Source organism: Phacochoerus africanus, chromosome 15 (genome assembly GCF_016906955.1).
Source record: "Phacochoerus africanus isolate WHEZ1 chromosome 15, ROS_Pafr_v1, whole genome shotgun sequence".
In the NCBI taxonomy this organism is placed as follows: Eukaryota; Metazoa; Chordata; class Mammalia; order Artiodactyla; family Suidae; genus Phacochoerus; species Phacochoerus africanus.
In genome coordinates this window covers 106464392-106486329 of record NC_062558.1, presented here as the reverse complement: position 1 = coordinate 106486329, position 21938 = coordinate 106464392, and the positions used below count along the sequence as shown (strand labels likewise).

The following is a 21938-nucleotide window of genomic DNA, read 5'->3' as shown; positions in this document are numbered from 1 at the left end:
CTGAAAAAAAGAAAAATGAAAAACTAAAAAGCCCAATTCAAAGGTAAATTAAATACATTACCAAATTTACTCTCAAACTAGGTCTAAGTAGGAATGTAACTTGTAGCTTGGTTTCTAAAGGTAAACTTCTCTTAATTGCAGGAAAGAGCCTGCTAAAAACCCAGACAGTCACATGGGTTTCCCTCTCTTTCTTGTTTTGGCCACAGAAATAAGAAGTGCAAGAAAGGCTGAAGCAGCAAATTCTGGAGGGAAATAAGCCATGTGCAACGTGTAGGATTTTTTCTTAAAGGCATGGAAAAGAATTACAACCACCCAGCAAAAGGAAGAAAAATACCCTTTTTGATAAACTATAAATAAGAGAGATAACATTATGACTCCTTTTTCTAAGTTAAAGCTTTTCACTGAACGTGTTAGCGTAACTATCTAAACCACATAGAATGAAAGTAAAGGACCTTTCCCACAAATAAAAAGGAAACTAAGATTTAATTAGGGAGAGATCATTTCTCAACCCAGTAAAGGTTAGAAAAAATACTTCCAAATTTGTATTTATATCTGTTTTCTACTATATCTCCATTTATACTCACCAATTATATAGTATATAAATACAACTCAATTTTAAATCAATAAAGCAATCTGAGCTATAAATGGATGCTGTACCTCCTTTCAGTTATCTGAGGAGACCTGTCTATAGATAATTACAGGTGATCCTTGAGCAACTTGGGGACTAGGAGCACCCTCCTTCCACAGAGTCAAAAATCCCAAGATAACTTTACAGCACACCCTCCATACCTGCGGTTCTATATCCAGGGATTCAATCAACAGAGGATAGTATAGGACTGAAGTATTAACTACTGGAAAAAAAAATCCACATATAAGTTGCCCCATGCAGTTCAAACCCCTGTTGTTCAAGGGTCAACTGTATCTCACTAATTACTGTGGGGATACTACTTGCATCAGAAGCACCTGAGAATCCCTATTAAATATCTGGATTCCTGCTGGGCCCCAAATCCAAGATCTACTGAACCAAAAAGGGTGCTCAAAGAATTTGCATTCTTAACTTCCCCCCAACTAATGTTTAATAATAAATACAGTAGAGTCTTGCAAATATCAACCAGAACACCTGGGGACAACTCTCAATGTAGCTAATAGGGTTCCTAGGAATAAATAAGCCTGACTCAAAAAGGATTGGCTTTCCTTTTCTGAATAATACATTTAGAGATGGGTAACAGATGTATCACCTCAAAACCTCCAAATGTTTCCACTTTTCCCCAAAGCTTTCCTACCACAACATACTAAGTATGAAATGTATGAGTAAGCCAAGTTAAACATTTCATGAATTTAAGCTTAAAAGGTGCCCTTGCCCATCTGTTAAAGTTCTTTAAAACAATAAGATACAAATATTTTAATCTTTCTCATCATTCTCTCCTTTCAGTTCCTTCTCAGATTTGCTTTTTAGTTAAAGCTTCAAGACATTTTGAAATTTTATATCACTAAACCAAAGTCCATTTTAACACCCATCCAATCCCAAATAAAAATTGTCTTAAAATCTACTACACAAATTGTGCAGTGTTTCTTCAGGGAGTACACAAAAATTCATTCTAGTCTCTCCCTTCCTTTAAACCGGTGGATTTCAGTGATGGAGCTGGGAAAGGGACTGTAGTGGTCTTCTGCACTTTGAAAAATAACATTTGAATCTTCACCATATGCCATATAATACAAGGCAGTTAGAATATTATCCCGTTTAACCCTCATGACAATCCCATGAGGTAGGTATCACTACTATCCTCATTTTATGAGTCAGTTGCCTAAGGCCCAGAGAGATCAAGTAACTTGTCCATAAGAACAGAGGCTAATTCAAACCCAGGCAATCTAACTCCAGAACCAGCATCTTTAACCACTATACTGTATCCTATAGTTTGAAGACGCTACCTGCCAAAAGCAAGTCCTCTGAATCCAGCTACGTAGGAGTTCTGGATTATAGAGAATCTAATTTTTTTTTTTTCTTTTTAGAGCTGAACCTGCAGCACATGGAACTTCCTGGAGTAGGGGTCAAATCAGAGCTGCAGCTGCTGGCCTATGCCAAAGCCACAGCAACTCCTGATCTGAGCTGCATCTGCAACCTACACCACAGCTCACAGCAACACCAGATCCTTAACCCACTGGCCAGGGATCAAACCTGCTGAGCCACAACAGGAACTCCAAGAATCTAATTTTTTAAAATGTGCTTTTAGGTGATTTTGAAGTATAACAAAGGCTAGGGACTACTGCACTAAGCTATTAGTTCTCTGAAGTGGAACACTAGCAACTTTTGAGAAGTAACTCGTGGTCTGGAAGTTAAGTCTCAAATTCCAGTTTATTGATTAACTAGAATTTACTTACTTTCCTATTCTCTCTTTCCCACTCCAAAGAAATTATAAAGAAAAAAAAAATCTAGAATTTGCTAAAGAAAAAAAAAGAGAGCTTCTGGTCTGTACAGCCTACTTCTGAGAAACTGAACAAAGATCATTGATGTTTAGCATGATTACTGAGGCAGAGTTAGACCTTTACCAAAAGAAATGTTCAAAGTAGAATTTATTTATTTATTTAGTCTTTTTGCCATTTCTTGGGCTGCTCCTGCAGCATATGGAGGTTCCCAGGCTAGGGGTCTAATCAGAACTGTAGCTGCTGGCCTAGGCCAGAGCCACAGCAACGTGGGATCCAAGCCGCGTCTGCAACCTACACCATAGCTCATGGCAATGCCGGGATCCCCAACCCACTGAGCAAAGCCAGGGATCCAACTCGCAACCTCATGGTTCCCAGTCAGATTCGTTAATCAATGAGCCACGACAGGAACTCCTCAAGGTAGAATTTAGAGTTGAAAGGGATATTTCTATCCCTGGTGACCTTCTCATTTTACACATGAAAAAATTATGCTGTTTTTCTTTAAGCATCCTCTTTAACTCAGTTAACATGTGCAGTATTTAGCCAACAAATATTTGAGGTCTACATGACTGAATGCAAGAGAATCGTGCAATATTACAGTGTGCTGAAGCTGAAAGGTACTCTGAATCTCCCAATTTCACAGATGAGGGACTGAAATCTAGAAATTTAGTGATTTGCCCCAAATCACACAATTATTTAATGGTAGAAGAATCTACCCAGGACAAAAACCAAGTTTCTTATTCCTCAAGACAATAGTATTATCACTACATAAAAAGCTATTTTTTCATTCATAAACTTTTTTTTAGCTTTTTTTAGGGCCATACCCACAGCATTATTGAATTATTATATGAATTATAAGAAGTTTATGGGGAGTTCCTGTCATGGCTCAGTGGAAATGAATCCGATAGTATCTGTGAGGATGTAGGTTCTATCCCTGACCTTGCTCAGTGGGTTAAGGATTCGACCCCAGGCTAGGGGTCGAATCCAAGCTGCAGCTGCCGCCATAGCAACTTGGGATCCGAGACGCATCTGTGACCTACATCACAGCTCACAGCAACACCAGATCCTTAACCCACTGAGCAAGGCCAGGGATAGAACCTACATCCTCATGGATACTAGTCGGATTTGTTCCCACTGAGCCACGACAGAAACTCCCCATAAGCTTCTTATAATTCATAGAAATCAATGTATTAGCTTCAAACCCTAGGAATCATATCTATGTCTAGTTTTGATTTTTTTAATCAATTAAGTTACTGTGGACGAATAATTACAAAGTAAAAATAAATCGTATTCTTTGGAGGTCACAGGGAAATTTTAAGAATTAAAAAAAAAACTTTTAAAGGAAATATATGAAAGTAATTTTCGAAGGATATGAAATTATGTAGAATTAAGATACACTTTCACATTTATTTTTCTTTTTAGGGCTGCACCTGAGGCATATGGAAGTTCCTAGGCTAGGGGTCGAATCAGAGCCACAGCTGAGGCCTATGCCACAGACACATTAATGCCAAATCCTAGCCACGTCCATGCCCTAGCCATAGCTTTCAGCAACATGGGATCCTTAACCCACTGAGGGAGGCCAGGGATTGATCCTACATCCTCAAGGACACTATCCTGGGTTCTTAATCAGCTGAGCCACAACAGGAACTCCACTTTTACATATTTTTCTAGAGGCATATAGAAACTGGTTGTTAAATCTAGTAAAAGTTGCTCTAAATAGTCTAAATTGAAAAGCTTTAAAAACACTGCTCTAGATCACCTTAAGAACAACTCATACTATCTTTAACTCATTTCCAACATTAAATCAATACCACCTTACCAGGTGATGTCTAGCAAATAAAAGACTTCGCTGATTACAGAACTGCTGATTTTCCATAAAGCACTGAAAGATGAACACAGTGATCCCTGAAGTTCCTTGTACTTTAAACAGTTCTGATTTTACAGGAAAACTTAACTGTCCCCAAATAAAACACTTTTAAGTCAGTATCTCTATGCCAAGCAAAGCATGAAGTTTAACTAGCAGTAACACACAAATGTTGGTTCCTTAGTTGTAACAAATGAACCACAGTTATGTGATGCTGCCAACAGGTGAACTGGGTGAGGGATATACCAGAATGCTCTGTAGTACCTCTGCAACTTTTCTGTAAATATAAAACTATTTTTAAAAAATGTTTAAAAAAATAAAAAGAAAATCTCAATACCCACTCTGAATAATTCAGAAAATTTCTACCAAAATGTAACTCCAAATTAATATTAGAGTAATAGTTGCTTTGCTTATTGGGGCTTGGTGTTAAAATGTTAATTTAGTTTAGCACCTCAAAATAACATGTTGGAGCACTTAAAATTCTCTTAGTCTCACAAAAATTGGAGTTTCCCAGTACTTTCTACCTAATTTATATTCAGATGATCACATCTCTAACCATTAAGTCCTTAAGCCAATGCTAGATTTCCAATGGTTTATTATAGATACCTAGTGTTTGTGGTTGGTTGGGGTTTTTTTTTTAAGAAAATACTAAATCTGGAGTTCCCGTTGTGGTGCAGTGGTTAACGAATCCGACTAGGAACCATGAAGTTTCAGGTCCAATTCCTGGCCTTGCTCAGTGGGTTAAGGATCCGGCGTTGCCATGAGCTGTGGTGTACGTCGCAGACTCGGCTCGGATCTGGCATTGCTGTGGTTGTGGCATAGGCCGGAGGCCACAGCTCCAATTGGAAGCCTAGCCTTGGAGCCTCCACATGCCATAGGTGTGGCCCTTAAAAAAAAAAAAAAAAAAAAAAAAACTAAATCTGAGGGGAGGAAAAGGGTCAGACACAAGGAAAAGATACAAAAGACTCTTCAGCCATTAGCTCCACAATCTATAATGGGTAGCTTCACGACATTCTAAAATCCTAAAAGACTCTTATTTTTATTCTAGGGCAACTAATTACACTCTTTTCAGCTTTTCTAAAACTTGAACCATTTAATCACATTAATATATAGTTATTAATATATAAGTAATTAGTGACATAGAAACGAATACCTTTGCCTTTTTTTGTCTCTCGTATTGACAAAAGTTGAATATTTAGAGCAAGTTATTTCTTTTTTCCCTTGAGCATTATTTTTTTTTCTTTATTTTAAGTGATTATTTGGGTGACTAATTAATTCAATTTGTCTAGGACCTAAATGCAGTCTTTTTTAAATTACTCAATGAATTTTATTACATTTATAGCTGTACAACAATCATCACAACCAAATTTTATAGCATTTCCATCCCAAACCCTCACTGCATCCCTCTGCCCCCCAACCTGTCTCATTTGGAAACCATAAGTTTTTCAAAGTCTGTTGAGTCAGTATCTGTTCTGCAAAGAAGTTCACTGTGCCCTTTTATTAGATTCCACATGTAAGTGATAGCATTTGATGTTGATGTCTCATTGTCTGACTGACTTCACTTAGCATGATAATTTCTAGGTCCGTCTTGCTAAAAATCCCGGTATTTCGTTCCTTTTAATGGCTGAGTAATATTCCATTGTGTATATGTACCATATCTTCTTTATCCACATCTCTGTCGATGAACATTTAGGTTGTTTCCTTATCTTAAAGCAAGTTATTTCTTCATTCACCTCATGAACAATAATACCACAACTATTTTAAAGAACTGCTTGCTTTGGGGACCTATAAAAATCTTTTAAAATTTAATAGAAGTTTGATATTTTGCCTTTTCTTTATTGAGTTGTTAAAGAAGGGATTTTTTTGAGAAACCAGTGTTGAAACTGCAGGGGTTTTTTTTGTTTTTTGTCTTTTTGCTATTTCTTTGGGCCGCTCCTGCGGCATATGGAGGTTCCCAGGCTAGGGGTCAAATCGGAGCTGTAGCCACCGGCCTACTCCAGAGCCACAGCAATGCGGGATCCGGGCCGCGTCTGCAACCTACACCACAGCTCACGGCAATGCCGAATCGTTAACCCACTGAGCAAGGGCAGGGACCGAACCCGCAACCTCATAGTTCCTAGTCGGATTCGTTAACCACTGCGCCACGACGGAAACTCCGGAACTGCAGTTTTTATTTTAGTTGACCGGGAAGAAGACACAGGTGGAACAAATAAGGAAGCTCTATCTGACAGAGGTCTATGATGGCTTGGTCAGGTGAACAATGATTTCACCAACTAGTGTAAACTCTGAGTGGGGGGAAAAAAACTGTGGTTGATTTCATTGTTTCTGAGAACCTTATGCTAGGAAAAATTATAAATGTTGGAAATTTTTAATTCTCAATATCACAACAAAAAAATATATATTCTCAACAATTTTCATATTGAGGAGAATGGAGAAACCACTAAATGAGCCTTTTTAGTCTTCCCTGTTAAGCTACCTATAATAAAAAGAGCTCTGCGAAAATAATTTTTTGCAAAATTTAGGAAGTTTCAGAGTCAATGATTACAGGAAACCTACATGTACCTCCAAGCTACCGAATCTATAAAGTAAATTTTCTTTTCAGATAGAAGTATTTTTTCCCTACCTTAGTTATACCCCTTTAAGTCACTAAATTCTTATGATTTTGGAAAAAAACTATCAACAGTACCAGGAGACACAGATAGATACCTGTGTGTTTCTAAATTACAGTAAATCTATCAGCGCAATGGTACAAGTCAGTTGCCGAACCCTCCAATCATAACAGGTATTACTATAAAAAAGATTATTACGAGGGCGTGGGACAAGCCTCAAAGTATTAGATGGCTTTAAAAAATGCATCTATTAAGAGTGTATCGATTTAAAAAATAAAACACTATTTTAAAAATAATTAAAAACATGAATTTGCTTAAAGGACATATAAAAAATGGTTTAAAGTTACTTCACTTTCAAAATAGAGTATAAGAGATCCTTGAGAAACAAAGGCTAGCCTGGAAACATAAGAGATTTGTTTTTTAGCTTTCATCTTCTCACTGCTGAGTTGATGAAACTCACCTCATCTGGAAGGGAGGGCAAGCAGGAAATGACAAGAGCAGTCCCATCCTGGACTAAGTTCCTTTCTCGCCAACATGATTTCTTCCCTACTCAATGAAGCTCCAATCAACGATGTGTCCTGACTAAACATAATTTTATAGTAATAGAAATAACTGCTATAAAATATTTCCCTCTTGAAGTCCCCGTTGTGGTTTAGTGGGTCAAGAACCCAATATAGTCCCGTGAAGTTGCAGGTTCCATCCCTGGCCTCACTCAGTGGGTTAAAGATCTGGCATTGCTGCAAGCTTCGGTATAGGTCACAGATGCAGCTGGCATCTGGCAGAACTGTGGCTGTGGCATAGGCTCCAGCAGCAGCTCCGACTCCACTTGTAGCCTGGGAACTTCCACATGCCACAGGTACGAGGCCATAAAAAATAAATAAAATAAAAATTCCCCTCTTTACTTATACAAGGTTGAAACAAACACCACACTGTTCTTTTAAAGTATTTATGCTATAGAATTTTTTTCCCCAGTAAATGGAAAAAAAGAGGAAGTAAAAAGAAGAGGGGAAAGATGGAGATAATCAAGTGGGAAAGAAAAGAGTCACAGGCGAACAAAAGTTATGATCAAATTCCTGGAATGAAAATCAATAATCCTGGTTTCTAATCTCAGTTCTGCCATTAGTTAACTAAACTACTTTCTTAAGACAGTGAGATACCTGTCCAAAAAAAGAAAGTGGGGGTAAAGGTTGTACCCAAGAACAGGGTTACATAAACAAGACATTCCCAAAGGAAGCCTTCCCCTGAGCTTCAGAATTGAGAATGACAACTGCACAGGAAGAAAAAACACTCTTATGCTATAGGAGCATGGGAAATTTCTGATTATTCTATTTGCGGATGGAATATTTGTTCAAAATTACAATACCTAGAACAGTAAAGAGGGAGAGTCCATGAAAGTTGCCACTTTGACACTACTGGAATGGGATGTTTCATACCAGCACTAGGTACTGTAGTTTCAGAAATGAACATCATAGTCTCTGCCCTTAAAGTGTTCAGAATCCAGTTAAGGTTTGACTAAATGCTCAGAGAAAAATTGTGCCTCTGTCCGACTCTGCCTTTCCCCAAGAATGTTACATGAAGAAAGCAATGAAGCCTTGAAATCTTGACATTAAGCTCTCAAAAATGAAGCTTAGAGAAATTAACTTCAGAGGACCTAAGTTAACTGACTTCATACCCAGAGTTCTGATACACATGAAAAATGTGGCCATATGAATGTCAACCAGCTATGCTAATTAAAGTCCTATTAATCTACAGGTTAAGGGAATGGTCTTAAATTACATCAAAATTCCTGCCTACTGTTAATATGAAACCCTCTTATAACAAATTTGCTTTATTGTTCAAATATTGAATATATATATATATCTGTCCCCAAACTTAATTCCCACTAGTTTGCACTCCACCTCCAAGTTAGGGACCATTGCTCAAATCATGTCTACACCCAGTGTGGCAAAGAGCAAGTACTCTGGGTATACTGCCTGAATTAGTGCTGTCCAAAGCCCTTTCCAGGTCTAAAATTGCCTGATATCTGATCAATACATGACCAATATCAAAACATGACCAATAAACACCTAAAAGCTTCACAGGATCACAAATACATAAACCTAACCCAATTTAAGAGGCTTTAAAATACTGTCACTACAACAATCTAATATGTTGTCCTATGAGTAACACATAATTAGGATTTCCCAACCCTGATATAAACAACTTCATAATTTGCCTGTAAATTTATACAAGCAAGAAAAATACCAGTTAATAAAATAGAAAAAAGAATACCATTAATTTCAATAAGAAAACTGTGCCTGTTAATATGAACATTAACTATATAAACCTCTAAAACTTCAGCTGCACAACTGGTTTCTTTTATTTCTGGTTTTTGTTAAGATCCCTGAAAAGAGAACAAACACACAGTATAAAGAACTTTGAAAGGAAGCATTTTACAAGTTGGGAATATTTTTCTATTTGCCTGGAGACTTTAAAAAAAAAGCGTGTCAAAATCTGACTCAAGAGAAATTGCTTTTTTCATTACTATGTATTAAGATGAGTATTTTCTAACTACTTATTTATCCCCATCAAAGCCTCATTCTGAAACCTGCAATGTCCATCACCATAATTTAATTTCAAGAATAGCAGGTCAAATTACATGTATTAATACCACAAAAAAATAAAAAGTTGATGAAAAACAGTAGAGGCTTATATGGCAAAAGTAAAGGGGGATTTTCTAGACAAAGCGCCATAGCAATTTGGCTTTAAAGGCTGGCATCAAATTCTAAACACCAAACTGGTGGCATTTTAATAAAGACCACTGAAACAAACTGTTAAACACTACGAAACACAAGACCCCTAATTTCAAGAATTTCCAAACTACTTGAATGGGTTTAGACTCCATGCAAACAGCTCTGCAAAATGACTTTCCTTTCTCTTTCACAATTGCACCCGCAACACACACACCGCACCGCCGAGCCCCCTCCTAGCAGTACAATTAAAAAAAAAAAAAATAGGGACGAGGGGGGTTGTCTGTTTTGCCGGAGGAGGCAAAACTGGAGATACACTACTATCACTGTGGCCTGAATACACAGAAACCAGGTGTGAACAGCAGGTAGAGTGCCCAGCGAAACAGCAAGACTTGCTCTCCACCGCGCGCAGAACTTCTCCGATACAGATCCACAACACAATGCAAACTCAGTTCCTCTTCCCTCATGAAAAATCAAAGCTCAAACCTAATGCCAGCGAGAGCCGCCCGGACGCGGTCCCCAAGCCGCTCCCAGCCAGCTCTCGGCCTCGGCCTTGGCCCCGAACCCGCCCCGAGCCCCTGGAAAGCCTGCGCTGTACCTGGCGAAGAAGTCGGCGAAGCCGCCGCTCCGTCGAGCCCGCGCCGAGGTCCCCGCGGGGCCCTGCTCCGCCGCGGGCGAGGGCACCCGCGGCACCGCCGAAGGCAGATGGTCGCGGGCACTCTGGCGGCGGCTCACCTCGAACGTGTTCCGAGAGTTCAAGTGAACATCTGAAAAACGGAGGCGCGGCTCCGCGTCCGCGCCCCCGCTAGTCCTCTCCGCTGTGGTGACGGCGGACGCGCCCTCCTCGGGACTCCGGGAGCCTGCTCCCGGCCGCTCTAAGTCCTCGCTACCGCTGCCGTCGCTGGCCTGTCTGCCCCCCGAGCCGCTACCCGTGCCCTCGGGTTTTTCGGTGTCCGCCGCCGCCAGACAGCAGCTCCGCAGCGGGTCCTCCAGAGGCGCGGCCCAGTCTGACTGGTTGCCTTCGCCGTCCGCGCCCACGTCTCCAGGCCCCTCCAGGCGGAGGCAGCTGTGGCGCGGCTCCCGGCCGCCAGCGCTGGCCAGGTCGCGACAGTCCTGGCCCGGCAGAAAGCCCGAGTCCCCGTTGGTCATGCCTTCGTGCCGCGCCGCGCAGGCATCTGCCATCTCTGAGCTGCGGTGCTTGGAGCCCGCGTACGGTGGGCAGGCGTCCGAGCGCGGGGCTGCGAAGGGCGGCGGAGCCCGGGGCTGGCAGGCGGGGAGCGGACAGTAACACAGCCCAGGCTCCAGCTGCCCCCCGGCTCCCGTGAGGTAACGCCGGAGGAGCTGCCGAGGCGGCGGCGGCGGCGTCTCCTCCTCCTCCTCCTCCTCCGGCGGCTCCACAGCGTCTACGCCTCCGCCAAAACCTCCCGTGGCCCGAATCATCTTCCCGTCCAGGCCCGCGGGCTCAGGCGCCGGCACCGGGAGCAATTTGGGGTTTCTCCCCGGACAGGCTCCGACATCCTCCGGACCCACCATCGGGGACCGGGTGAGCGCCGCCCAACAAGGCGGCGGCGGAAGAGTGCCGGGCGCAAGCCGAGCCAGGGAAGAACCCTGGGTGCTGGGGCAGCGGCGGCCACCGCCGCAACGTTCCCAGGCCCGCCCCTCCCTCCCGAGGATTTGGGCAGTTGCGGGAGGGCGGGCACGCGCCCGGGCTCGCGCACGCGCAAAAGCCAGACCGGTCAAGTCCCGACCCGGCGATTCCGCGAACCATAGAGATGGTAGCTAGAGAGACCCGCTCCGTGACACTCTAACAGCCAATCTGGGATCGGCCATCCCGACAGTAGAAGTTGGTTGGCCCACTCCGAAAATGACGGTTCTTACCGAAGCACAGGCATGGCTCGCTTAGCAAAAATTCACTTGACGTACTTAATTTATGGGAGTAAAATACAGGATATTAGACGTAAGTCCTTCCAGCTCTGGTTGTTTTACCGGTCGACTTTACGCTTTTGCATTCATCGCTCCATCGTCATTGCCACAATTTAGGGCTTCATCCCTTAATGTCAACATTCTTCCTTTTCCACTTCATCTTCCCCAATACTACCAAAGTTGTCTTTTATCATCTAGGACCACGTTTCATCACATCGCTCTCTTAAAGATTTCCATTATCACTTAAAGAAAGAGAAGTATGACAGGAAGAAGAGAAGGCTATTAAAATAATTCCAGCACCCAATGATAATGGGTTAAAATAGAGTGATAACCAATGAATGGAAATGAAGTATGTTTAAGGTAGAAATTACAAGATGTGATAACTGATCAGATATAAGGAGTCACCGGAGAGGGAGGAACCAGCAAATTACTACAAAACTCTTGAGACTGAAATTAATTGGATTTGAAGAAATAGGGATCTGGATTGGAAATAATTTGATCAAGAGGAGAAATATATCTGGTAAAGTAAGAGGCCAGGAATATCCAACATACAGAGTTCTAAAACGGGTTAGGGCTTCCATTTAGAGAGGAAGATTGAAGAATCATCCACATAATGCAACTTGGTAGTCATGAGTAACATGGCCTAGGAAGACTCAACATGGAGGTGGGGAAGAGACTCAAAGGTGTCATTATTTCAGGATGGACAAAGAAGTTGTATTGCAAGGATTAAAGAGGCACTAGTTGTGGATAAAATAAAATGGCAAATATAGACTACTCATTCCAGACATGTGTCAATGAAAGGATAGCAGCAGGAGAATAGAGAATTAGAGGAAGCATTATCAAGACTCTAAAGAATGTGTCTCTCTATGTATATATATATATATATATATATATATATATATATATATATACACATACAGAAAACAGTGCATATAACCTATAAATAAATAATGAAATGGAGATCCATGTACCTAGCGCCCAGTTTAAGAAACATCGAGGGTCTTTTATAATGAGCATTTTTGAAGGCCTTAAGTAAGGACTAAGTGGCAAAGGCACAGTTAGCAATGCATTTATAATCAAGATCCTTCAGAAGAAGAAATGACCTACAGAACACAGGTGGAAAAATTAATATAGGAAGAGAGAAAATATTTGCAAATCATATATCTGATAAGGGTTTAGTATTCAGAATATATATAGAACTCAACCACAAGAAGACAAACGATTTAAAAAAAGGTAAGACTTGAACTGACTTTTCTCAGAAGATATGCTAATAGCTATTAACAAATGATTCTCAGCATAATCACTAAGGAGGTGCCAATCAAAATTTCAGTGAGGGAGTTTCTGTCATGGCTCACTGGAAATGAATCTGACTAGCATCCATAAGGACGCACGCAGGTTTGATCCCTTGCTTCACTCGGTGGGTTAAGTATCTGGCATTGCCTTGAGCTGTGTAGGTCAAAGATGCACTTGGATCTGGCATAGTAGGCCAGTGGCTACAGCTCCGATTCAACCCCTGGCCTGGGAACCTCCGTATGCCACAGGTTCCACCCTAAAAAGACAAAAAAAAAAAAAAAAAGACAGAAAGGCCTCGGTGAGACCACACTCATACCCCCTAGGATGGCTGTTATCAGAAAAGTAGATAATTGGAATTCACTGGTTGTGCAGCATGTTGAGGATCTGGTGTTGTCACTGCTGCTGCTCAAGTAGCTGCTGTGGCGAAGGTTTAATCCCTGGCCCTGGAACTTCCTCATGCTGTGGGCCAAAAGAAAAAAGTGGAAAATAACTGGTGTTGTAGAGGATATGGAGAAGGTGGAACTCTCACACATCCAGTTCAATCCTTGGCCAGAGAACTTCCATAAGCCACAAGTGTGGCTAACTGTTAAAAGGGGAAAAAAAAAGAATCAAAAACAGAAATTCAAACAAAAACTTGCTCATAAATACTCAGAGCCACACTCTTCATAAAAACCAAAAGATGGAAACAACCCAAACGGTCATCAATAGAGTAGATAAACTAATGTGATATATATACACAGTGGAATATTACCCAGTCATAAACAGGAATTAAGTACTGGTACATACTACGAAGTGTATGAATTTCCTTTTTTTTTTTTTTTCTTTTTAGGGCTACACCCGTGACATGTGGAGGTCCCCAGACTAGGGGTCTAATCGGAGCTACAGCCGCTTGATTCAAGTGGTGGTTGCATGACACTATTAATGTACTAAGTACCACTGAATTGTACCTTTTTTTTTTTTTTTTGGTCTTTTTAGGGCTGTACCCACAGTATATGGAGGTTCCCAGGCTAGGTGTCAAATAGGAGCTGAAGCCGCTGCCCTATGCCACAGCCACAGCAATGCCATACCCAAGCCTCCCCTGTAACCTACGCCACAGCTCACAGTCACACTGGATACTTAACCCACTGAGGGAGGCCAGGGATCAAACCTGTGTTCTCATGGATGCTAGTCAGATTCGTTCCTGCAGAGCCATGAAGGGAACTCCAGCACTTTTTTTTTTTTTTTTTTTTTTTGCTCTTTTTTAGGGCTGCACCTGTGGCATAAGGAAGTTCCCAGGCTAGGGGTCGAACTGGAGCTGCAACTGCCAGTCTATGCCACAGCCACAGCAATGTGGGATCCAAGCTGCATCTTTAACCTACACCACAGCTCACCACTGAACAAGGCCAGGGATCAAACCTCATGAATACTAGTTTGGTTCTTTCTGCTGAGCCATGATGGGAGCTCCCAAATTGCACATTTTAAAAAGCTTTATGTGAATTTCATCTCAATAAAAAATTTAAGTAATATAAATATAGTTGTATGATAGTAAAGATGAGGGTGGCTAAGAGAATCGTATCTCAATCTTTTGTCTTTTCAGCCTTTTCCCTCTCTGCCTGAGAATTTATACTTGGAATTTTCTTCTTGCTGTCAAACCTTCTCTAACTTGCTGACTTATTTTTTTTTCTAGCTACCACTCTATTTCTCCCTCTATGAAATCATACTATTTTCATAGTCTAGTTTTTCCAGATTATTTTGTTCATCTCCTTCCTCTCCTATGGTCAATAGAAGGTTTTATGAACCATAGTTGCCCATAAAACCCTATTATTTTCACAGTGCATACTCAAAACTGAAACATATTTATATTTTGTAACTTTATCTACAATCATATGTATTGCTTAATAAATGTTAGTGGTTCTTGGGGAGTTCCCGTCGTGGCGCAGTGGTTAACGAGTCCGACTAGGAACCATGAGGTTGCGGGTTCGGTCCCTGCCCTTGCTCAGTGGGTTAACGATGCGGCGTTGCCGTGCAGCTGTGGTGTGGGTTGCAGGCGCGGCTCGGATCCTGCGTTGCTGTGGCTCTGGCGTGGGCCGGTGGCTGCAGCTCCGATTCGACCCCTAGCCTGGGAACCCCCATATGCCACGGGAGCGGCCCAAGAAATAGCAGCAGCAACAACAACAACAACAAAAATAAAAATAAATGTTAGTGGTTCTTGTTAGTGTTTAGTGGTTGTATTTCCTACTTACCACAATATAAGTTTCTGTCTTATCTGATAAGTAAGTAATATCATATCCTATCTTACAAAGAAAAAAAAATCTACTTTGAAGGTGTAGTATATACTTTTTGTGGTCCTTAAGGTGACATTAAAAACTTATGATACCATATTACATTACTGCAGCTGTAGACATAAATAATATATCCTGGTACAGTCCTATAAATTAGCTAAAATCATTATGATGAGAAAGGATAGTCTGAATCTCTGCTATAAAACATCAATAAACCTAGTTAAAATATGAGAAACTATTGGTATACTTTGATTCTTACATCTTCTAGAAAAAAATTGACTTTCACAGACATTCTCAAAACACATATAGTCATATTCTATGTGTATGATCCAATTCTCATTATTGAAGGATGAAATATGGTAGGTACCATATTATTATTTTGCTACAATTTTATTCAAGGAGAGTACAGAAGCCCCCCGAAGGGCCTCAGAACTCCTCATATCTTTCTTTAATCATCATTTTCCCTGTTATACTAGATTTCCAAACAACATTGATGAAACAGCTTTACCTTCTATCACCTGAACTCCTTTTTTTTTTGCTTTTTAGGGCTGCACCCAAGGCATATGGAAGTTTCCAGCCTAGGAGTCAAATTGGAGCAACAGCTGCCAGCCTATACCACAGCCACAGCAATGGGGGATTCCCTGACCCACTGAGCAAGGCCAGGGATCGAAACTGAATCCTCATGGATACTAGTCAGATTGGTTTCCACTGCAACACAATAGGAACTCCTGCCTTCTATCATGTTAAATCACCATTATTGCCAGGCACATACCCTTAGAGGGATGTTTCTCACTTAGTAGCACATTAGCAGCAACACTGGGGACTTTTTTTTTTTTTTTTTAATAAATGCTGATGTCTGGGCCATACCTAAGATCAATTAACTCAATCTTTCTGGAGAAGGAACCTTACACTGTTATTAAAAGACATTCACAGAGTTCCCGCTGTGCCGCAACAGGATTGACAGCATCTCCGGAGCACTAGGACACAGGTTTGATCTCTGGCCCAGCACAGTCCGTTAAGGATCCGGCATTGCCGCAGCTGCACCCCAGGTCACAACTGTGGCTTGGATCTGATCTCCAGATTCAAGGAACTCCCTATGCCCTTTACACATTGTCCACCTCAAGATGCAATACCCTGAGAAGTGGACAACATGGCCGAGGACATACAACCTCAGTCTAATCACACAAAATGTCAGATGAACTCAAAATGAGGAAAATTCTATTAAAACATAGATTTTAAAAAATCTATTTAAAAACGGGGGGGGAACTCGATTCTTCAAAAAATGTCAGTATTATAAAAGGCAAAGAAAAGCTGTGGACATGATTGAGATTAAAGAGGGTTAAAACAGTATGACAATTGCACACAATGCATGCCCCTAAACTGGATTTTGTATTAGGTAGAGAAAAGGGAAACATTCTGTGAAGGATTTCATTAGATCAGCCAACACAGTTGTCATATGTATGGTGGATTAAATTACGATGTCTATGTGAAAATTGATGTTTACAATTAATAATTGTCATATTCTATAAGAAAATATTTCAATTCTTAGGAAATATACACTGGAGTATTTAGCATAAAGGGTCATGATATGTGTAATTTACCCTAAAATGATTTAGAAAAAAACTTCTGTATGCACACAGATACACACAGAACAAGGGAAAAAGTAAATGGGATAAAATGTTAACAGTAGGCAAATCTGGGAAAGATATATAAGTGTTCCTTGTGCTATTTTTACATTTATAACCATTTGTAAGCTTAAGGCTATTTCCAAAAAAAAATGATTTTTTAAAGCTGTCTCTATTTTCTCACATCCCCCTCAGATTTAATCCATTCTAGCTGCTGTCCACAATTCTTCACTCACTCCCATTAATGACTTACTCCCTAATTTTTTTATTTCTTTTTTCTTTTTCTTTCTTTCTTTTTTTTTCTTTTTCTTTTTTTTTTTTTTTTTTTTTGGTTGCATCTACAGCATGTGGAAGTTCCTGGACCAGGGATCAAACCCAAGCCACAGCAGTGATCTGGGCCACTGCAGTGATAATGCTGGATGCTTATTAACCCACTGCACACAAGAGAACTCCTCCCTGTCCCTAATTTAAGAGAAAAAAATTCAGCCTCCATCTTGCTGATCTTTCTGTTGATTCATTTTGTTGATCAATAGCATTCATTCTGTTGGTCACTTCCTTCATTCTGAAACATTTTCATCTAGCTTTCAGCTCTTAAACTCTTTTCCCCTAGTTCTCACTACCCTATTGTTGCTATACTTTGTTTTCCTCCTACCTCTTTAACCAATACTTCTAAGCTTCCTCAAGGGAAGAGGGATTTCTCCCTTCTTAACTCAAGTTTCTTAATGGAATAGTTCTGAACACTCTTTTCTTTTTCAACTCTCTTCACCCCAGGTAATCTCATGATTTTGATTTATAAACTGAGAACTCTAGAATTGGTTATCTACAGCTCCAACATTATAATCCAAATGCCTTCCTGATATTTCCATACAGATATTTTTAGTCACCATAAACATAACACGACTAAAGTGAATCTCTACTAGTTTTCTTCCAACATTCTCCATCTTTTTTTTTTTTTTTTTAAGGGCTGTACCTGCGGCATATGGAAGTTCCCAGGCTAAGGGTTGAATCAGAGCTGCAGCTGCCAGCCCACGCCCGCCACAGCCACAGCAACACCAGATCTGTGGGTTCAATCCCTGGCTTTGCTCAGTGGGTTAAGGATCCAGTGTTGCCCCAAGCTGCGGTGTAGTTCACAGATGTGGCTTGGATCTGGTGTTGCTATGGCTGTGGCACAGGCTGGCAACTACAGCTCCAGTTTGACCCCTAGCCTGGGAACTTCCATGTGCCCCAGGTGCAGCCCTAAAAAGTAAAGAGGAAGAAAAAAAAGAAAAGAAAAAAGAAACCAACCCTGCCAACATCTTGCTTTCAGATTTCTGGTCTCTTGAATTATGAGAATAAATTTCTATTTCTTTAAGCCACCAAATCTGTGGTAATTTACCATAGCCTTAGGAGGCTAAAGTACCAAGGTGGTCACTAAGGTCTGTTTTTACCCTCCTAAATATATTTTTTAAATTGTATAATACAGGAGTTCCCGTCATCAGTTAATGAACTTGACTAGTATCTATGAGGACACAGGTTCCATCCCTGGGTTAAGGGTCGCTCAGTGGGTTAAGGATCCAGCATTGCTGTGAGCTGTGGTGTAGGTTTGCAGATGTGGCTCAGATCCCTGCGTTGCTGCGGCTGTGGCATAGGCCAGCAGCTATAGCTCCAGGTCCAGTTGTTCTCCTTAATGTCCCAGGTCTGGGAAACTCCATATGCTGTGGGTGCAGCCGTAAAACGACAAAAGACAAAAAAGAATTATATAATACAGTATTATCGATTATAGTTCACCATGTTTTATATTAGATCCTCTGAAATTAGATAATTGAGTGATCCTTATAACTTTTCAGCTATAAGATAAAGTCTAAGGGTCTAACAGAAACATCCTCTAAAGGTACTCACCTCACACCATATCTACCCCCTACAAGATCTCTTTCCTGGGTGACAGAATTAACCTCCAACTGGTCTCTCCACATTCACTTAGGACCACATTCAAACAATTCCCCATGCTGCAGCCAAAGTACGTTTTTATAAACAAATCTGATCATGTCACTGCCCTGTTTTTTTTAGTCACCTTTGTATTAACTTCTCAACCTTTTAAAAGAAACACTTTTTCCTTAATTTTCATTTCTCTATCGTCTTCATTTTTTCCCCCTACATTTTAGCTATTTCTTCTGAGTACTCTTTGGGAGGGTTCTTCTACAATCCAATTTTTTTTTTTTGTCTTTTTAGGGCCACACCTGTGGCATATGGAAGTTCTCAAAATAGGGGTCAAATTGGAGCTGCAGCTGCTGGCCTACACCACAGCCACAGCAATGCCAGATCTGAGCCGTATCTACAACCTACACTGCAGCTTGCAGCAACGCCTGATCCTTAATCCACTGAGCAATGCCAGGGACCGAACTGGTGTCTTCATGAATACTAGCCAGATTTCTTTCGGCTGATCCACGACAGGAACTCCCCATAATCCAAATTTAAGTGGCTTCCTAGTCTCTTTAAGGCCAGAGTCAAGTTTTTTTTTTTTTTCCATGACCTACAAAGCTCTTCATGGTCTATCTACCTGACCAGCCTCTTCTCTGACTTCTCTTCTCAACTCCCTGAACTTCACATTGGTCTTCTTTTTTTCATAGTTACTACAAAGCTCCTACCGCAAACTTCTATATTTAGGTTGTTCTCCTTAATGTCCCATGTCTTCATTTTTATCTACCCCTCCCATTTCATCTCACATTTCTTTTGTCCTCATTCTTCAGGTTTCAGACACATCAGCCTTTTCCCTGTTTCTGTGTCTTTTTTTTTTTTTTTTTTTTTGCCTCACCCACAGCATGTGGATGTACCCAGGGAATCAAACCTGCACCACAGAAGCAACCCCAGCTGCCTCAGTGACAACATGAGGTGCTTAACCTGCTGCGCCACAAGGGAACTCCCCCTTTCCCTGTTTCTGAAATTATGTACTCAGCCTCTTCTCCCTACGGGTCTTCCCTATGTTGGTCCTTCTGCCTAGAGGGTCCTTCTGCATCTTGTTAACCTGGTTAACCCCTTCTCTTTCAGGAATTTTTTTATTAAAAAATTTTAATTAAAGTCTATTGATTTATAGTGCAAATTTCTGCTGTATAGTAAAGTGACTCTAAAAATATGGGGTGTGGAGTTCCCGTCGTGGCGCAGTGGTTAACGAATCCGACTAGGAACCATGAGGTTGCGGGTTCGGTCCCTGCCCTTGCTCAGTGGGTTAATGATCCGGCGTTGCCGTGAGCTGTGGTGTAGGTTGCAGATGCGGCTCGGATCCCGCGTTGCTGTGGCTCTGGCGTAGGCCGGTGGCTGCAGCTCCGATTCAATCCCTAGCCTGGGAACTTCCATATTCCATGGGAGCGGCCCAAGAAATAGCAACAACAACAACAACGACGACAAAAAAAGACAAAAGACAAAAATAAAATAAAATAAAATAAAAATATGGGATGTTTCACGAACTTTCGTGTCATCCTTGCCACACTAATCTTCTCTGTATTATTCAACTTTAGTGTAAGTGTTTGCTGAAGTGAGCACTCAGGTCTTGGTTCTTTTGTTTTCGTTTTTTATCTCTTAGGGTCGTACCTACAGCATATTTAAGTTCCCAGGCTAGGGGTCAAACTAGAGCTGCAGCTGCTGGCCTACACCACAGCCACAGCAACTCGGGATCTGAGCCACATCTGTGACTTATGCCACAGCTTGCAGCAACGCCAAAACCCCAATCCACTGAGTGAGGCCAAGGATTGAACCCACATCCTCATGCATACTAGCTGGGTTCTTAGCCCACTAAGCCACATTGGGAACTTGTGGACTCAGGACTTGGTTTTAATATCATCTCCTCAGAGAAGCTTTCTCTGATCTCCCCTCCAATTCCTTAGACTCCAGTTATATGCTTTCAGAGCACCCTTTTTCTTTGTAGTGAGAATCACAGCTGTTATTTTATATATATATAAATATGTATTTTATATATATATATATAAATCTGGAGGGGGCATTGGCAGGCATACACACAAACACACACACTGCAAGCTCTATGAGGGGAGGAAGTATGACTGTTTTCTTCACCATCCTAGCAACAGTATCAACCACAGTGTCAAGAACATAGTAGCAATAAACATTTATTAAGCGAATACATGAATAAATGGGAGAATAAAACTACTATCAAAATATGTGTGTAGTCCCCAGGAAATCTCCAATCCAACAGATAAAGCATAGCTCTAATCCTTAAAACCAAAATCCAAAAAGGGCCTAATATTGCTTCCCACTTACACTCTTTTTTTTTTGTCTTTTTAGGGCCACATTCACAGCATATGGAGGTTCCCAGGCTAGGGGTCTAATTGGAGCTGCAGCTGCTGGCCTAGGCCACAGCCACAGCAACGAGGGATCCGAGCCGCGTCTGTGACCTACACCACAGCTCACGGCAACGCCAGACCCTTAACCCACTGAACAAGGCCAGGGATTGAACTCGCAACCTCTTGGTTCCTAGTCGGATTCGTTAACCACTGAGCCATGACGGGAGCTCCCCCACTTACACTCTTAAACACATGCAATTACTGTCCATGAATGAAAGTTTAACCCCGTTTTGTACAAGTATGCATTAGTGAAGCCTAAAATAACCATAGGTTGTCCTCACTATATACTGATCTGAAAGTAAAGTCTTTGATGATGAACTGATTACACAAAAATGTGGGCAATACGTCCATTTGAAAATTGATTAGTATCAAAATCCAAAAAGAAAAAAAATTCCTGCATGACTATTTGACTTGGATTGCTAGTGAAATCAGCCTCAACTTCCATGAATGATTTAAATTCCATGCATGCCTAGTAAAGCCTCAGCTGGTAAGAGAAGGTGACTAGGACTAAGGTTGTGGATTAGAGTTAGATAGCAAGTATTGAGAAGATGTGTATTGCAGATTAACCAGAAGGCTAAGACATGTGGGAAATGAATGATAGTAAGATCGCAAAGCAGCTGCTGTTTGGTAAACCACAGTGGGACAGCCACAAACCAAGAGACAGATGAGATGCTTTAGAAATGCATACTGATCCTTTGGGGAAGCAAACTGATGCCACATAATGAGAGGCACTGTAATCCTACTCCTGGGAATTTGTCGTTAAGAGAATTATTCAAAAGAATAAAATAAAAAATATACAAAGATGCCTGTAACAAAATATTTCATAGTTAAAAATTAGAAATTAAAGTGTCAATAATATGCGAAGTGTAGGAAAAACTAGGT

The 21938-nt window shown here is 41.0% G+C and overlaps 1 protein-coding gene and 1 pseudogene across 4 annotated transcripts in view; both read right to left on the bottom strand.

Moving 5' to 3' along the window:
• Positions 1-11304, bottom strand: part of TBC1D12 (TBC1 domain family member 12) — an 89035-nt gene extending 77731 nt beyond the window's left edge. For 2 of the 4 annotated variants that reach the window (XM_047760955.1, XM_047760956.1), the window contains exon 1: positions 10222-11304. In XM_047760955.1, coding sequence (XP_047616911.1) covers positions 10222-11156 — 935 coding nt within the window. In that variant the 5' untranslated portion in view covers positions 11157-11304. The remainder of the gene's footprint in view (positions 1-10221) is intronic. The other 2 variants (XM_047760957.1, XM_047760958.1) reach the window with 2 other exon arrangements.
• An 8838-nt stretch (positions 11305-20142) lies between these two features.
• Positions 20143-20241, bottom strand: LOC125117111 (uncharacterized; annotated as a pseudogene).
• Positions 20242-21938: the final 1697 nt, after the last annotated feature.